Genomic DNA, 14123 nt, shown 5'->3' with positions numbered 1-14123 from the left:
ATGGGGCCTCCCACTGCTGCTGCGCCGCCGGAGCATGATTTCTGTTCTCATCCTGAAGCAAAGTTCTTAAGTTGAAGCACTATTTCTGGGTTAGCGTAGTCTGTAACCTGAAGCGTACGTAACCTGAAGCGTATGTGTCAGGGTTACTTCCAGATCCTAGCTCACAGAGGATCACGCTAGCCAGCGATCGTTAAATAAAAGTCTTTATTGAGTTACAGTCTCCATTCTCGAGCTGCTGCGTGCAACCCTACGTCTTATGCTTAGATCGGCGAAGCTCCGTCTGAGTCTCCGCCCCTTGCGCACCAACTTAATATCCTAGCCCTGCTCCACCTTTTCCGCCTGACAGTTCTCCTCTGGGTCCCTCTGCCCCCCTGGGTCTCTTCCTTCCGGGATTCTTCTGACGCTGACCCCCCTGACTCTCCTGTCTCCTTGCGCCGGGCTTTAGGACCTGGCTCCCTTTCCGGGCTGCCTACTGCGCCACCTTCCTGTGCATTTGAACTTGGCGCGCGCGCCCAACCTTCCACTTTCCGTCTAACCGTCACTTCGCTCCCCGATGAAGGTGTGGCCACTCCTGACTCGTGCCCTCCCTCCTGTTGCGAGCTGCCAGCGCTTGCTCCCTGGCGCTCTTCCTCTTTCCTACTCTCTGGCGGTGACGTTGGTCCCGATCTCCAACTGCTCCCCTCTGAGTCCCCTCTGGCTCTTTCTTCCTGGGGTGTCCCCCTAGTCTCCCCCCTTGCCCTGGCCACTGGTGCTCCTTTTTGTGAATCTTCTGATTCACTGGAAAGACTCGGAGATCTCGGGTCGTCGTCATCACTCATCCTTTCTTCTGCCTCCTCCCCCTCGCTCTCTGTTTCCTCCCTTGCCCTCGCCTCTGCTCCTGAACCCCTGACATCCATCCCCCCCTCGAAGCCCCCTCTTCCCCCCTCCCCTCCTTCCGGTGCGGGAACTGGGTGCTGCAGTGTCAAGGGGACGAATGTCGGGTACAGTTCGCTTCCCGTGGCGGGCCTCCATCCGAAGTCTTCCGGTTCTTCCTCCCTGCTCTCGTCGACAACGGTCACCTCTGCTTCCATCTCTGTGCCGCCGTGCTCGAGACCCTGGTCGTCCCCGAAAACGTCCATGTCCGTCTCTCCCTCGCTTCCTTCTGGAGGCGTTGCTCGTCCTGGACCCTCCAGCCACTTCCTGCGCCACTGCTCCTCTGGTCGATCATCCCACCAATACGAGGGTTCTGAAGCAGATCCCGAGGGCGACCCCTCCGGGGAACGGGCGTCTCGTGCCGGTTCCTCATCCGAGTCGAACCCCCGGAACGTGCTGGCTGAAAGCGTGGGCGTGAAAAGCCAGTCGTCGAAAAAGTCCGCTGGCATTGGCCTATGGGGGAAGAGGGCATGAAACTCTTCCTTGAGCAGAGGTTCATCTAAAGCGTAGCCCGGCACCCAGCTGTTGGCACTGGCCGGGGTGCCCTCCTTAGCGAGAAGGTATTCTACCCCCTCTTCCCCCCATCTGGAGTCCAAAATCTCCGTGACTTCGTTGAGGCGTACCTCCTGTGCCACTCCCCGTTGCCTGGTTCCCTCTCGGAGCGGACTCGGCGCCGTTCCGGGTTCCTGAAACCTGTGCGGTGCCTTGTAGGGAGTGAGCACCGATCTGTGGAACACCGGATGCATTCTGGAACCCTCCGGAAGCGCCAGCCTGAAGGCCACCGTGTTGACCTGCTCTTCGACTTGGTAGGGCCCCAGTTGCTTATGCCCTAGTTTCTTCTTGGCCAACGACCTGGCCGGCACTGCGTGGGCTGCTAACCAGACCCAGTTTCCCACATGGATCTCTTCGCCAACCCTTCTGTGTTTGTCTGCCTGCACCTTGTATGCGTGTTTGGCCAACTCCAGGTGCCGCCGCAGCTGATCGTGGACCTCCTGCAACTCCGACGCGAACGCATCTGCTGTCTGCGGCTCCCCCTCCACCAGTCTTTCCAGTCCCGGGAAGGTTCTGGGGTGCCTCCCGTTGTTGGCGAAGAACGGCGTGACCCCCGTGGACACGTGCTTCGTGTTGTTGTAGGCGAACTCGGCGAGCGGCAGGTAATCCACCCACGTCGCAGGCTGTTGATTCGCATAGCATCTCAGGTACTGCTGCATGATGGCATTGACCCGCTCCGCTTGCCCGTTGGTCTGCGGGTGTCTCGCCGACGCCAGGTTGATCTTGACGTTTAGGAAGCCCATCAGCTTCTGCCAGAAATTCGAGATGAACTGCCGCCCGCGGTCGGACAGAATAGACCGTGGCAGACCGTGAACCTTGAACACGTGGTCTATGAACAGTTTGGCGGTTTGTTCCGCCGTGGCCACCTTCGCACACGGGATGAAATGTGCCATCTTGGAGAACAAGTCCACCACCACCAGCACGGCCGTCTTGCCCCTCGAGCTGGGCAGATCCGTGACGAAGTCCAGGGCGACTGTCTCCCATGGCTCGACCGGAGTTTGCAGCGGTTCCAACAGTCCGGCCGGCGGTCTGTGCACTGGTTTGGCCCTCTGGCAGGTGTCGCACCTCGCCACGTAGTCCGCGACCTCCCCTCTCATTCCGGGCCACCAGAAATCCCTGGCGACTAATTCCACCGTCTTCTCCTTGCCAAAGTGCCCGGCAGTGGGCGCGTCGTGCAGCTGATGCAGTACCTTGGCGCGAAGTTCGTCTCCCGGCACGTAGATGGCCCCTTTGCGGATGAGCAATCCATCTCTCAGCTGGAACCCGTCGGTCGCTGCCGTGCCCCTTTGCATCTCTGCCATCTTTGCTTGCGCGAAGGAGTCATTCTGCAACGCTCGTCGCACCGCCTCCAGGTCCACTGTCGCCGCAGCGCACGCCCACACTGTTGGTGCGAAGATGTGCATGGCGGCCGCTGGCGTGGCGTCCTCCAGATACTGTGGCTTACGGGAGAGCGCGTCCGCCATGATGTTGGTGTCCCCCGGGACATACTCTATTTGGAAGTCGAAGTTCGCAAAGAACTCAGCCCAACGTATCTGCCTCTGGTTCAGGAACTGTGCCGTGCGCCAGTGCTCCAGATTCTTGTGGTCCGTGCAGACCTGCAACGTGTGCTTGGCTCCAATCAGGAAGTGCCTCCATGCTTTGAACGCTGCATGAATAGCCAGCAACTCCCTGTCCCAGATGGTGTAGTTCTGTTCGGACTTGCTGAGCTTCCTGGAGTAAAACGCTCCGGGCCTCCAAACCCCCTGCGGGTCCTTCTGCAGCAGGACTGCTCCGACGGCCCTGTCCGAGGCGTCTGTTTCAACTCTCATCGGCCTGCTGGGGTCGACATGAAGCAGCTGTTCCTCCGACGCGAAAAGACGCTTGAGTGCCTGAAAGGACTGCTCCGCCTGCGCTGTCCAGATGAACTTCTTTTTCTTGGAACTGAGCGTGTCCGTGATGGCCGCTGTCTGCATAGCGAAGCCTTTGATGAACTTGCGATAGAAGTTCGCGAAGCCGACAAACCGTTGGACCTCCTTCCGGTTGCGTGGGCTTTTCCAATCCAACACCGCTCGAACCTTGGCGCTGTCCATGGCGAGCCCCTTGTCAGACAACTTGTAGCCCAGGAAATCCACCTCCGTCACGTCGAATTGGCACTTCTCCAGCTTGGCGTAAAGCCTATGTTGCTGGAGCCTGCTCAGCACTTCCCTGACGTGTCTGTCATGCTCCTGCTGCGATTCCGAAAAGATCAGGATGTCATCCAAGAAACAGACGCACGTCTTGTAGAGGAGCCCCGCCAACACGTGATGCATGAAAGCTTGAAAAACGTGGGAGCCATTTTGCAATCCAAAAGGCATAACTCTATATTCGTAGGTGCCCAGGGGCGTGAACATGGCTGTCTTCCACTCATCTCCTTCCCGCATGCGAATGAGGTTGTACGCCCCTCGCAGGTCCAACTTGGTGAACACGCTGCCCTTGCGTACTTTTGCGAGGAGGTCGTCGATTCGGGGCATGGGGAAGTCCGATGGCTTGGTGACACTGTTCAAAATGCGGTAGTCCACTACGAGTCTTTTTTGGGGCGTGTCTCGCTTCTTCACAAAGAATACAGGACTGCCCCCCGCTGCCTGGGACTCTCGGATGAAACCGCGCTTCAAATTATGATCTATGAACTCTTTGAGTTCCTGCAGTTCGTCTTCAGACATGGAATACAGCTTCCCTTTGGGCAGCGCCGCCCCCGGCAGCAGGTCAATCTTGCAGTCATATGGTCTGTGGGGGGGGTAGCTTGTCTGCCTCCTTCTCGCAGAAAACCTCCAAAAATTCTGCGTACTTGTGGGGAATCGCTTGCAGCGTGCCTAGCAGCAGCTGTGACTCCTCTTGCTCCCCTTCCTGCCGGGGCATGATGCAGTGTTCAGCACAAAAGGAAGAGCCGAAGGTCAGCTGCCTCTGGTACCAAGCCAGCGTCGGGCTGTGCTTGTCCAGCCAACTCATGCCCAATACAATAGGCGTGTCCGACAGTTGAGTGACGTTGAAGCTGATGATTTCCCTGTGATTTCCAAGCCGCAGCACCATAGGTGGCGTCTGCTTCACCACTTGCCCCCCTAACAGCTCCCTGCCATCCACCGTGACAACCTGCAGTGGCAGCGCGGCAGGCAGCAACTGTATAGCGTGCCGGTCGACAAAGTCCTGCCCTATGAAGTCTGCATTGCTTCCCGAGTCGACGGTGATTGGCACGTCCATGGTGATTCCATTGGGTAGCTGGAGCGATGCGGTGAGCCTCACTACTGGCTTGGGCGGGAGGGGGTCCATGGGCGGTAAAATCTCTGGGGACTGCTTCACTGACACGTCTGGCTGGGCCCCAGTGCCTCTTCCTCCAGCCAGACATCGTCGTTTCCCTGCTGTGGTTCTCCGTGCTGCGTTGCTGCAGTCACCATTGCTGAGGCTGCAGTGTGCTTGTGGAGCCTCCGGGGACACTCTTTCGCCATATGCCCTGGATCCTCGCAGATATAACACTTCCTGTTCCCTCTAGGAGGCTTCGCTTTCACTGCTGCCGGTGCTAGGGCTCTGGCTGCTGACTGAGCCCTTGCACTCCCAACCTCCATCGGTTCCACCCCTCCCCCTGTTGGAGGCGTGGATTGCGCACGCGCTGCTTCTCTGGGAAGGAAGGAGGAGCCCCTGGCTGGTTCGCGCCCGCTGCGCCCTTCGTCCCTGCTCCACGGACGTTCTTCCAGCCGCACCCCCACCGCCAGCGCCCTCTGAACGATCTCCTGCGTGGTCCGGGGTCTCTCCCCCCTCGCAATCTCATCTTTAACCGAGTTGTGCAAGCCCTCCCAAAAAAGGTCTCTGACAGGAGCCGAATCTCTGTCCCATTCCAGGGCACTGACCAAAGCGAAAAAGCGGGCATGATACTGCCTTACGCTGGCCCTCCCTTGCCTTAGTCCATGCACCTCCTTTCGGGCAAGATCCACGTCAATGCTTGATAAAAAACAGCCATCCATCGCTTTAATAAAGGCGTCCGCATTTTGGAGCGCAGGATCCTTATCTCTCCACAAATTGCGCAGCCATGCTTTTGCGTCTCCATGCAAATGGGACATGATGAACCCCACTTTCTCTTGTTCATCTCTAAAGTCTTTGTGCAGTAGTTGCAGTGCACACATTATGTCTGCTCTAAAGTTGGGGTACTGTTGCAAATTCCCATCGAAGTGCGAGACCAGACCGCCTGTGCGTCTCCCCAACCCAATCCCCTCTGATTTGGGTGTCTGTTGCCCTTGCTTCGTAAGCACGTCCAACCTGACCTGGAGATCCCTGTAGGCGGCAGCTGCTTCCTCCTCTCTCTTCCTGGACGCCAGCGCCTCGGCATTCAGTCGTGAAACTGCTTCTCTGAGTTCCGTTATTTGCTGTTCGGCCGTCATATTGTCTGCCGTTCGTGAGCTCTCTTGTAGGCACCCGCTTTCCCTCCTCTCCGCGAGGCCGTGGATGCCCACAATTTGAAGAGACGGAGCTTACTGTCAGGGTTACTTCCAGATCCTAGCTCACAGAGGATCACGCTAGCCAGCGATCGTTAAATAAAAGTCTTTATTGAGTTACAGTCTCCATTCTCGAGCTGCTGCGTGCAACCCTACGTCTTATGCTTAGATCGGCGAAGCTCCGTCTGAGTCTCCGCCCCTTGCGCACCAACTTAATATCCTAGCCCTGCTCCACCTTTTCCGCCTGACAGTTCTCCTCTGGGTCCCTCTGCCCCCCTGGGTCTCTTCCTTCCGGGATTCTTCTGACGCTGACCCCCCTGACTCTCCTGTCTCCTTGCGCCGGGCTTTAGGACCTGGCTCCCTTTCCGGGCTGCCTACTGCGCCACCTTCCTGTGCATTTGAACTTGGCGCGCGCGCCCAACCTTCCACTTTCCGTCTAACCGTCACTTCGCTCCCCGATGAAGGTGTGGCCACTCCTGACTCGTGCCCTCCCTCCTGTTGCGAGCTGCCAGCGCTTGCTCCCTGGCGCTCTTCCTCTTTCCTACTCTCTGGCGGTGACGTTGGTCCCGATCTCCAACTGCTCCCCTCTGAGTCCCCTCTGGCTCTTTCTTCCTGGGGTGTCCCCCTAGTCTCCCCCCTTGCCCTGGCCACTGGTGCTCCTTTTTGTGAATCTTCTGATTCACTGGAAAGACTCGGAGATCTCGGATCGTCGTCATCACTCATCCTTTCTTCTGCCTCCTCCCCCTCGCTCTCTGTTTCCTCCCTTGCCCTCGCCTCTGCTCCTGAACCCCTGACAGTATGTAACCACTGTACTGCAGTAACATAATCAATCAGTCAATCAATCAGTAGCTGAACTGGGTTCCACACAGTCACAAAAGCAAAACAAAAAGAGCCACAGAAACAAAAACGCCAAATGAATAGCATAAACAGACAGACCTCAGCACAACACTCAAATCGGAAGTGTAACACTCAAAATGGAGTGTGTTCAGCTTCCGAAAAAAGTTTGCAAACCGGAACACTTACTTCTGGGTTTGCAGTGTCTGGGTTCCAAGATGTTTGTGTACCAAGGCGTTTGAGAACCAAGGGACCACTGTACATAAAAGAACAAACCCAAACCCCGCCCCTGGCTGTCCTGGAGACAAGCAGTCCATAAATGGGGAGCCACCACTGAGAAGACCCTTTCTCATGTTGCCACCTTCCGTTCCTCCCTCAGAAGGGGGCACGGGGGAGGGACTCCGATGAAGGGCATGGGGTCCAGGTTGGTTCAAGGGGGGCAAGGGTGTCCTTGAAATATTGTGGTCCTGAGCTGCATAAGGCTTTCTAGGTAAAAACCTGCTGTTTGTATTGGGCCCAGAAGCAGCCAGAACGCCTGTGCCAAAACTGGTGTTACTCAGCAATCTGGCCGCTGAATTCTCCACCAGCTGCAGTTTCCGAACCACCTTTGAAGGCAGCCCCACCTATAACACATTGCAGTAGTCTAACCTAGAGACCATAGATGACAGATGTTAGACTATCGCTGGCCAGTAGACAAGCAAAGAGTTTCTTACTCTTGGTACCAGTTACAGATAGGTAGCCGTGTTGGTCTGCCATAGTCAAAATAAAAAAATTCCTTCCAGTAGCACCTTAAAGACCAACTAAGTTAGTTCTTGGTATGAGCTTTCGTGTGCATGCACACTGTGTATCTGAAGAAGTGTGCATGCACACGAAAGCTCATACCAATAACAAACTTAGTTGGTCTTTAAGGTGCTACTGGAAGGAATTTTTTATTTTTACTCTTTGTAGTTTAATTGCTGTTGTTGTTGAGTCGTTTAGTCGTATCCAACTCTTTGTGACCCCCTGGACCAGAGCACGCCAGGCACTCCTGCTTCCCGCAGTTTGGTCAAACTCATGCTGGCAGCTTCGAGAACACTGTCCAACCATCTCGTCCTCTGTCGTCCTCTTCTCCTTGTGCCCTCCATCTTTCCCAACATCAGGGTCTTTTCCAGGGAGTCTTCTCTTCTCATGAGGTGGCCAAAGTATTGGAGCCTCAGCTTCAGGATCTGTCCTTCCAGTGAGCACTCAGGGCTGATTTCCTTCAGAACGGATAGGTTTGATCTTCTTGCAGTCCATGGGAGTCTCAAGAGTCTCCTCCAGCACCAGAATTCAAAAGCACCCATTCTTCGGCGATCAGCCTTCTTTATGGTCCAGCTTTCACTTCCATACATCACTACTGGGAAAACCATGGCTTTAACTATGCGGACCTTTGTTGGCAAGGTGATGTCTCTGCTTTTTAAGATGCTGTCTAGGTTTGTCATTGCTTTTCTCCCCAGAAGCAGGCGTCTTTTAATTTCATGACTGCTGTCACCATCTGCAGTGATCATGGAGCCCAACACAAAATGACTTTGAAGAGCTGACAGTTTAAAAGGCCTGTCTCTCTCAACCCTTTCCTGGCTGGCTTCCGCAATAGCCAGCCTTCTAAATTTTATCCAGAACAGTTTTCCTCCTGTCCTTTCTTTCATGGGGTTTGGACCTGTGACCATGGCTGGATTTAGGTTTGATGAGGCCCTAAGCTGCTGAAGGTCATGGGGCCCTTTATATGTCCAGCTGTCCTTTGTCAACAACAAATTGTCCCCGTTTTTTGTGGTGAATATGTGCTATATGATCATTTAAGGACCTAATAGGTATCTGAAGCCATTTGCACATGTTGCCATGCGACCAGTCCATGCAGAATGTAGGCACCCTATATATAGAAAGGAGCAAACCAGGGATATTTGAGGGAGCAGGCTAGCAGGCAGGGCCCATGACTTACATCATAGGAGACTACACAACACAAAACATGGTTGCTGTATATAGGTTTTATTTTATTTGTTCTTTATCTTATATTTTGGAAATGTACATCCAGGTGTTTTTTTTTACTTTTACATTTTTTGGGGGCCCCCCAAGAAAGTGGGGCCCTAAGCTATGGCTTGTTTAGCTTATACGTAAATCCGGCACTGGCTGTGACCCAGAGAGGCCTGTGCTGTTCATGCTTGAAAAGAAGGAAAAGTTACAATTTTCACCCATTATATCCTTGCTGCTCACCCAAAAGCTCTTTGTCTTGGCTGTGTGACTAGAACTTCCTTTAATTTTAAAGGATCGCTGCATTGCATGCCCACCTCTCTACCAAATTTCTCTCCCCTGGCAGTTTGATGTCCTATTTAGAAGTTCCCAAGCGATGATCCTTTAGAGCTTTTGCCTTCCCTTTGTTTCTCTGACAGGGCCATTTCTCCCACTCCACCCCTTCCTCTCTTCTTACATGCAAGATTTTTAGAGAGTTGCTTATGCGGCTGTTTTGAATTCTTCAATTATTAAGTCTCTGGCTTGGTGCCTTCTTGGCGAAGTGAGGGGGCCCTTAAACCATCCAGAGCCGTGCTGGAAATTAGAATATTTTTTGTAGCTTTATTTGCACACCGTCTCCGTAATTGCCGCAAAACGGGGAGAAGCCGAGGCCTGACGACCGTGAGCAAATAACGGTCTCTCTAGACATTTGGAACGGCTTTCCATCTCCCATGCTTCAAGCTTCCAAACAGAGCTGTTGAAATCGCAATGGGTTAAGCAAAATGGAAGCCCTCTTGGGTCCGATGGATCTTGCAGTTTCCCCCCTTTGCAGTTAACTGCCTGGAAACGATATTTGGGATTCCAGTTGTTCTAGTCTGGAATCATTATTTTCGTTCTTGTTTTTGATGGCTTTGGAATTGAGAATGGCGTTGTGGCTCTGTGTAGCTCTGCGACATTTCCCTTAACCATGGTTAATAATAATAATAATAATAATAATAATAATAATAATAATAATAATAATAATAATTTTTTATTTGTACCCCGCCCATCTGGCTGAGTTTCCCCAGCTGCTCTAGGCGGCTTCCAACAAAGATTAAAAATACATTAAAATGTCACACATTAAAAACTTCAACTTCAGATGTCTTCTAAATGTCAGGTAAATGTTTATCTCTTTGACATCTGTTGGGAGGGCGTTCCACAGGGCAGGGGCCACCACCGAGAAGGCCCTCTGCCTGGTTCCCTGTAACCTCACTTCTTGCAGTGAGGGAACCGCCAGAAGGCCCTCGGAGCTAGACCTCAGTGTCCGGGCAGAACGATGGGGGTGGAGACACTCCTTCAGGTACACTGGACCGAGGCCATTTAGGGCTTTAAAGGTCAGCACCAACACTTTGAATTGTGCTCAGAAACGTACTGGGAGCCAATGCAGATCTTTCAGGACTGGTGTTATATGGTCTTGGCGGCCGCTCCCAGTCACCAGTCTAGCTGCCGCATTCTGGATTACTTGTAGTTTCCGGGTGACCTTCAAAGGTAGCCCCACGTAGAGCCCATTGCAGTAGTCCAAGCGGGAGATAACCGGAGCATGCACCATTCTGGCAAAACAGTCTGCGGGCAGGGAGGGTCTCAGCCTACATACCAGATGGAGCCGGTAGACACAGAATTGACCTGTGCCTCCATGGACAGCTGTGAGTCCAAAATGACTCCCAGGCTGTGCACCTGGTCCTTCAGGGGCACAGCTACCCCGTTCAGGACCAGGGAGTCATCCATACCTGCCTACCCCTGTCCCCACAAAACAGTCTTCTCCCTCTGTCCACCAATCCTCTGGCTCTGAGCCCTTGGAGCTTAATGCATATGCTGTGCTCTGCGTGCAAACGTTTCCAGGTTCAATTCCCGTCATCTCCAGAAACCCTGCCCAAAATCCTGGGTAGCTGCTGTTAATTTCATGATTAACACTCCACTTGGCAACGGACCCAGGGATCAGGAACCTCCAGATGTTGTTGTACTACAACTCCCATCATCCTTCACCCTTGGCCACGCTGCTGGGGGATGATGGGAATTCTTACTACTCAACTTGTGGATAGAAAAGGTTTCTTGTTCTCATCTAACTAAGAAGCCTAGAGAAGAGCAAGTCAGCCGTAATTGCCCCTTGGTTCTTTCAGAGGATAGTAAAAATAAAAATAAATGTTTTAATTATTATTTATACCTTATCCACCTGGCTGACCCCTCGTCTCGGAGAGAGAAACGCGAGGAAGAAGTTATAAACAGGATGCAACCAAAGGTGTAGCCCTCTAAACAACAAGGAAGGAGAGGGAGGAGTTAGCATAGAGATAAAGGTTCAGGGATAGTCTGGGAATCTTGCACGTTCCTCCCTCTGTGCCCATGCAAAGCCCTGATTTGGCCACAGTGATCCATGTGACGGTCACCTCCAGGCTTAATTATTGTAACTCGCTCTACATGACTCCTTTGAAGCTGACCCAGAAACTCCAGTGGGTGCAGAATGCCGTGGCGATGCTCCTTACGGAGTCCTTGCCGCGGGATCGCATTCATCCAGTGCTTTACCAACTGCTCTGGCTCCCGGTGGAGTACAGGGTCAGGTTTAAGGTGCTGGTTTTGACCTTTCAAGCCCTATGCGGCCTAGGACCCTCGGACCTACGGGACTGCCTCTCCTGGTATGCCCTGCAGAGGACCTTAAGGTCCACAAATGGCAACATTTTGGAGGTCCCAAGTCGCAAGGTGGTTAGATTGGTCTCAACGAGGGCCAGGGCCTTTTCAGTACTGGCCCCGACTTGGTGGAACGCTCTGTCACAAGAGACCAGGGCCCTGCAGGACTTGACATCTTTCCGCAGGGCCTGCAAGACAGAGCTGTTCCGCCTGGCCTTTGGTTTGGACTCAGTCTGACCCTTATGTTTCCCTCCCCTTATGGTTTTGATCCCTGGGCTACTATTAAAATGAGGCTGCATTTTAAATTGCATTTTTAACCTGTATTTTAAATTGTGTTTTTCCCCCTTCCCTATTATGTTTTTATTGTAATTTTTCTGGTGTTAGCCACCCTGGGCCCGGCTCTGGCCGGGGAGGGTGGGGTATAAATAAAAATGTATTATTCTTATTCTGAAAGCTCTGTTGCACCCATGCGTCTTGCAATTATAAAACTGCTTTTACATGCTGCATTATGTCTTGTGATCTTTGCTGTTTGCTGCCTGGGCGTTCTCCAAATGCTGGACGTCTTATAAATCCTGAAATAAATGAATGGGTCTTTCTATATCATCCCTGCAGAAGTCGCTCCCCAAATAACTCCCTTTCCCTCCACCACCCTCTCCCCCTTGTAGGTCAAAATATTGTGCCATGAGTTACTGGTCCAGGTGTGTGACCTCTTGCGGCTGAAGGACTGTCACCTCTTCGGACTCAGCGTCATTCAGAGTAAGTCCCGAGAGAAGGGTTTGGCTTCCTTCCACTCTCTGCACCTCTGCCCTGCTGCTCAGTGACCTTCAGCTAGACCGCTGCTGCTCTCTCGCTCAGTGAGCACTCAGCACAACATTTCTGCTGCCGATGTGCGGAAGCGCCTCTCAGTAAAGGATGTTTGCGCGTCCCCAGGGCCACCCCAATAACTCACACATCACACCAATATTTTTGTTTAAGGTTTCTGGCATAATTTTGGCCACAACTTTATTAAAATACAAACATGTGAGTGGTTGCATAGGCATTGGTTGCGACTAGCTGCCCCCACCGTGGGGGACAGTCTGACATTCCGCACGCCTGCGAAAGTCAGAAAAGGAGAATACACTTGGGGGTAACGATGGAGCAGGGAACCTGCCCTCAGCCCACCCCAAATGCAACCAGGAGCTCTTGCAGTGGCCCGAGCCCCCTTGACAGGGTGGACAAGCAGTAGTTAGCCCCCAATTCCTTTAACAGAATCCCTTGCAGCAGCAGCATTAGAGGGGCAGGCACAGCCAATCCATGCCCCCCAACCAACCAAACCATAAACCAATGCCTAACCGCAACCTTACAAGTGGTGACAATGTGCTACGCAGTAGGCAAAAACCAAATGGCCCCAGCCAATCAGCCAGATGGACAAAATTCCTACCGGGCCCCTGCCCCAAGAGCAGACGACCCCATGACAGGCATAGCAAGGTCAAGCGAACAACCCTAATTCTAGGGAGGGGGGACGGGCAATCCGATGCACGGGCGAAAAGAGGAAGCCCTAGCCTCGTTCAAGGAGTTTTAGCATTTCTGGCTGTCAATCAACAAATGGCAACATTAACTTCTTCCCAACGACAAGGGAAGCCCAATCGAATCAGTGGCCAATGGTCAATTAGCCCGCCCCCCAACTTTGGAGTGTCCTGGCGGCCCCCACCGCAACATGTGCTCTCCATGAAGGAGAACATGCTTTCTCGGATGTGGTGCGGCTGTAGATCTGAATCACCGCATTTGCTAACCGTAATTACCTCGAGCCATGGTCCATAGCTATCGTTAGAAGCTGGTTTCTGGCTAATCCTGTAGTTCAGGAACGGGGAAGCGGTGGCCCTCCAGATCTTTGTTGGACTACAGTTCCCATCATCCCTGGCCATTGGCCATGCTGCCTGGGGATGATGGCAGTTGCAGCCCATAATGGTTGGGAGTCGGCAAACCACAGTTAGCACCTGAGTGCAGTTGGAACCCTAAACCATGGGTAGGCAAACTAAGGCCTGGGGGCTGGATCCGGCCCAATTGCCTTCTAAATCCGGCCCACAGATGGTCCGGGAATCAGCATGTTTTTACATGAGTAGAATGTGTCCTTTTATTTAAAATGCATCTCTGGGTTATTTGTGGGGCCTGCCTGGTGTTTTAGAATATGTGATTTTATTTACCGTATTTTTCGCTCTATAGGATGCACTTTTTCCTCTCCAAAAATGAAGGGGAAATCTGTGCGCGCCCTATGGAGCGAATGCAGGCTCCTTGGCTTCAGCGATAGCAACGGGAAGTGCAGAGGGAGCGCTCCCTCCGTGCTCCGGAGGCTTCGCGTTGCTTTCGCAGAAGCCCGGAGAGTGAGAGGGGTCGGTGCGCACTGACCCCTCTCGCTCTCCAGGCTTCAGGGGTAGCCGCCTGAAGCCGGTGGAGCACAGAGCGAGTTCCCGCTGCGCTCCGCAGGCTTCAGGTTCCTTTTGCTGAAGCCGGGAGAGCAAGACTCTCCTGGCTTCAGAAGAGGGAGAGCTGCGCAGCGCCCCTTCGGCCAAGCGGGAGGAGAAATGGAAGGGGCTCCGTTTCTCCTGCCGCTTCGCTGAAGGGGCGCTGAGCAGAGAGGGGGAGAATTTTTTTTTCTTGTTCTCCCCCTCTAAAACAAGGTACGTCCTATGGTCCGGTGCGTCCTATAGAGCGAAATATACAGTAAAATGCACCTCTGAGTTATTTGTGGGTTATAGGAATTCATTCATATTTTTTTTCAAAATATAG

General features: G+C 53.2%; 1 protein-coding gene across 2 annotated transcripts in view; it reads left to right on the top strand.

Moving 5' to 3' along the window:
* The window catches only part of FRMD6 (FERM domain containing 6), a 176052-nt gene that overhangs the window by 121528 nt on the left and 40401 nt on the right, over nucleotides 1-14123 (top strand). For both annotated transcript variants that reach the window (XM_082217914.1, XM_082217915.1), the window contains one exon: nucleotides 12023-12113. In XM_082217914.1, the coding sequence (XP_082074040.1) occupies nucleotides 12023-12113 (91 nt within the window). The remainder of the gene's footprint in view (nucleotides 1-12022; nucleotides 12114-14123) is intronic.

This window comes from Podarcis vaucheri (assembly GCF_965113315.1).
Source record: "Podarcis vaucheri genome assembly, chromosome: 1".
Taxonomy (NCBI): Eukaryota; Metazoa; Chordata; class Lepidosauria; order Squamata; family Lacertidae; genus Podarcis; species Podarcis vaucheri.
This window is presented reverse-complemented; position numbering and strand designations above follow the sequence as displayed.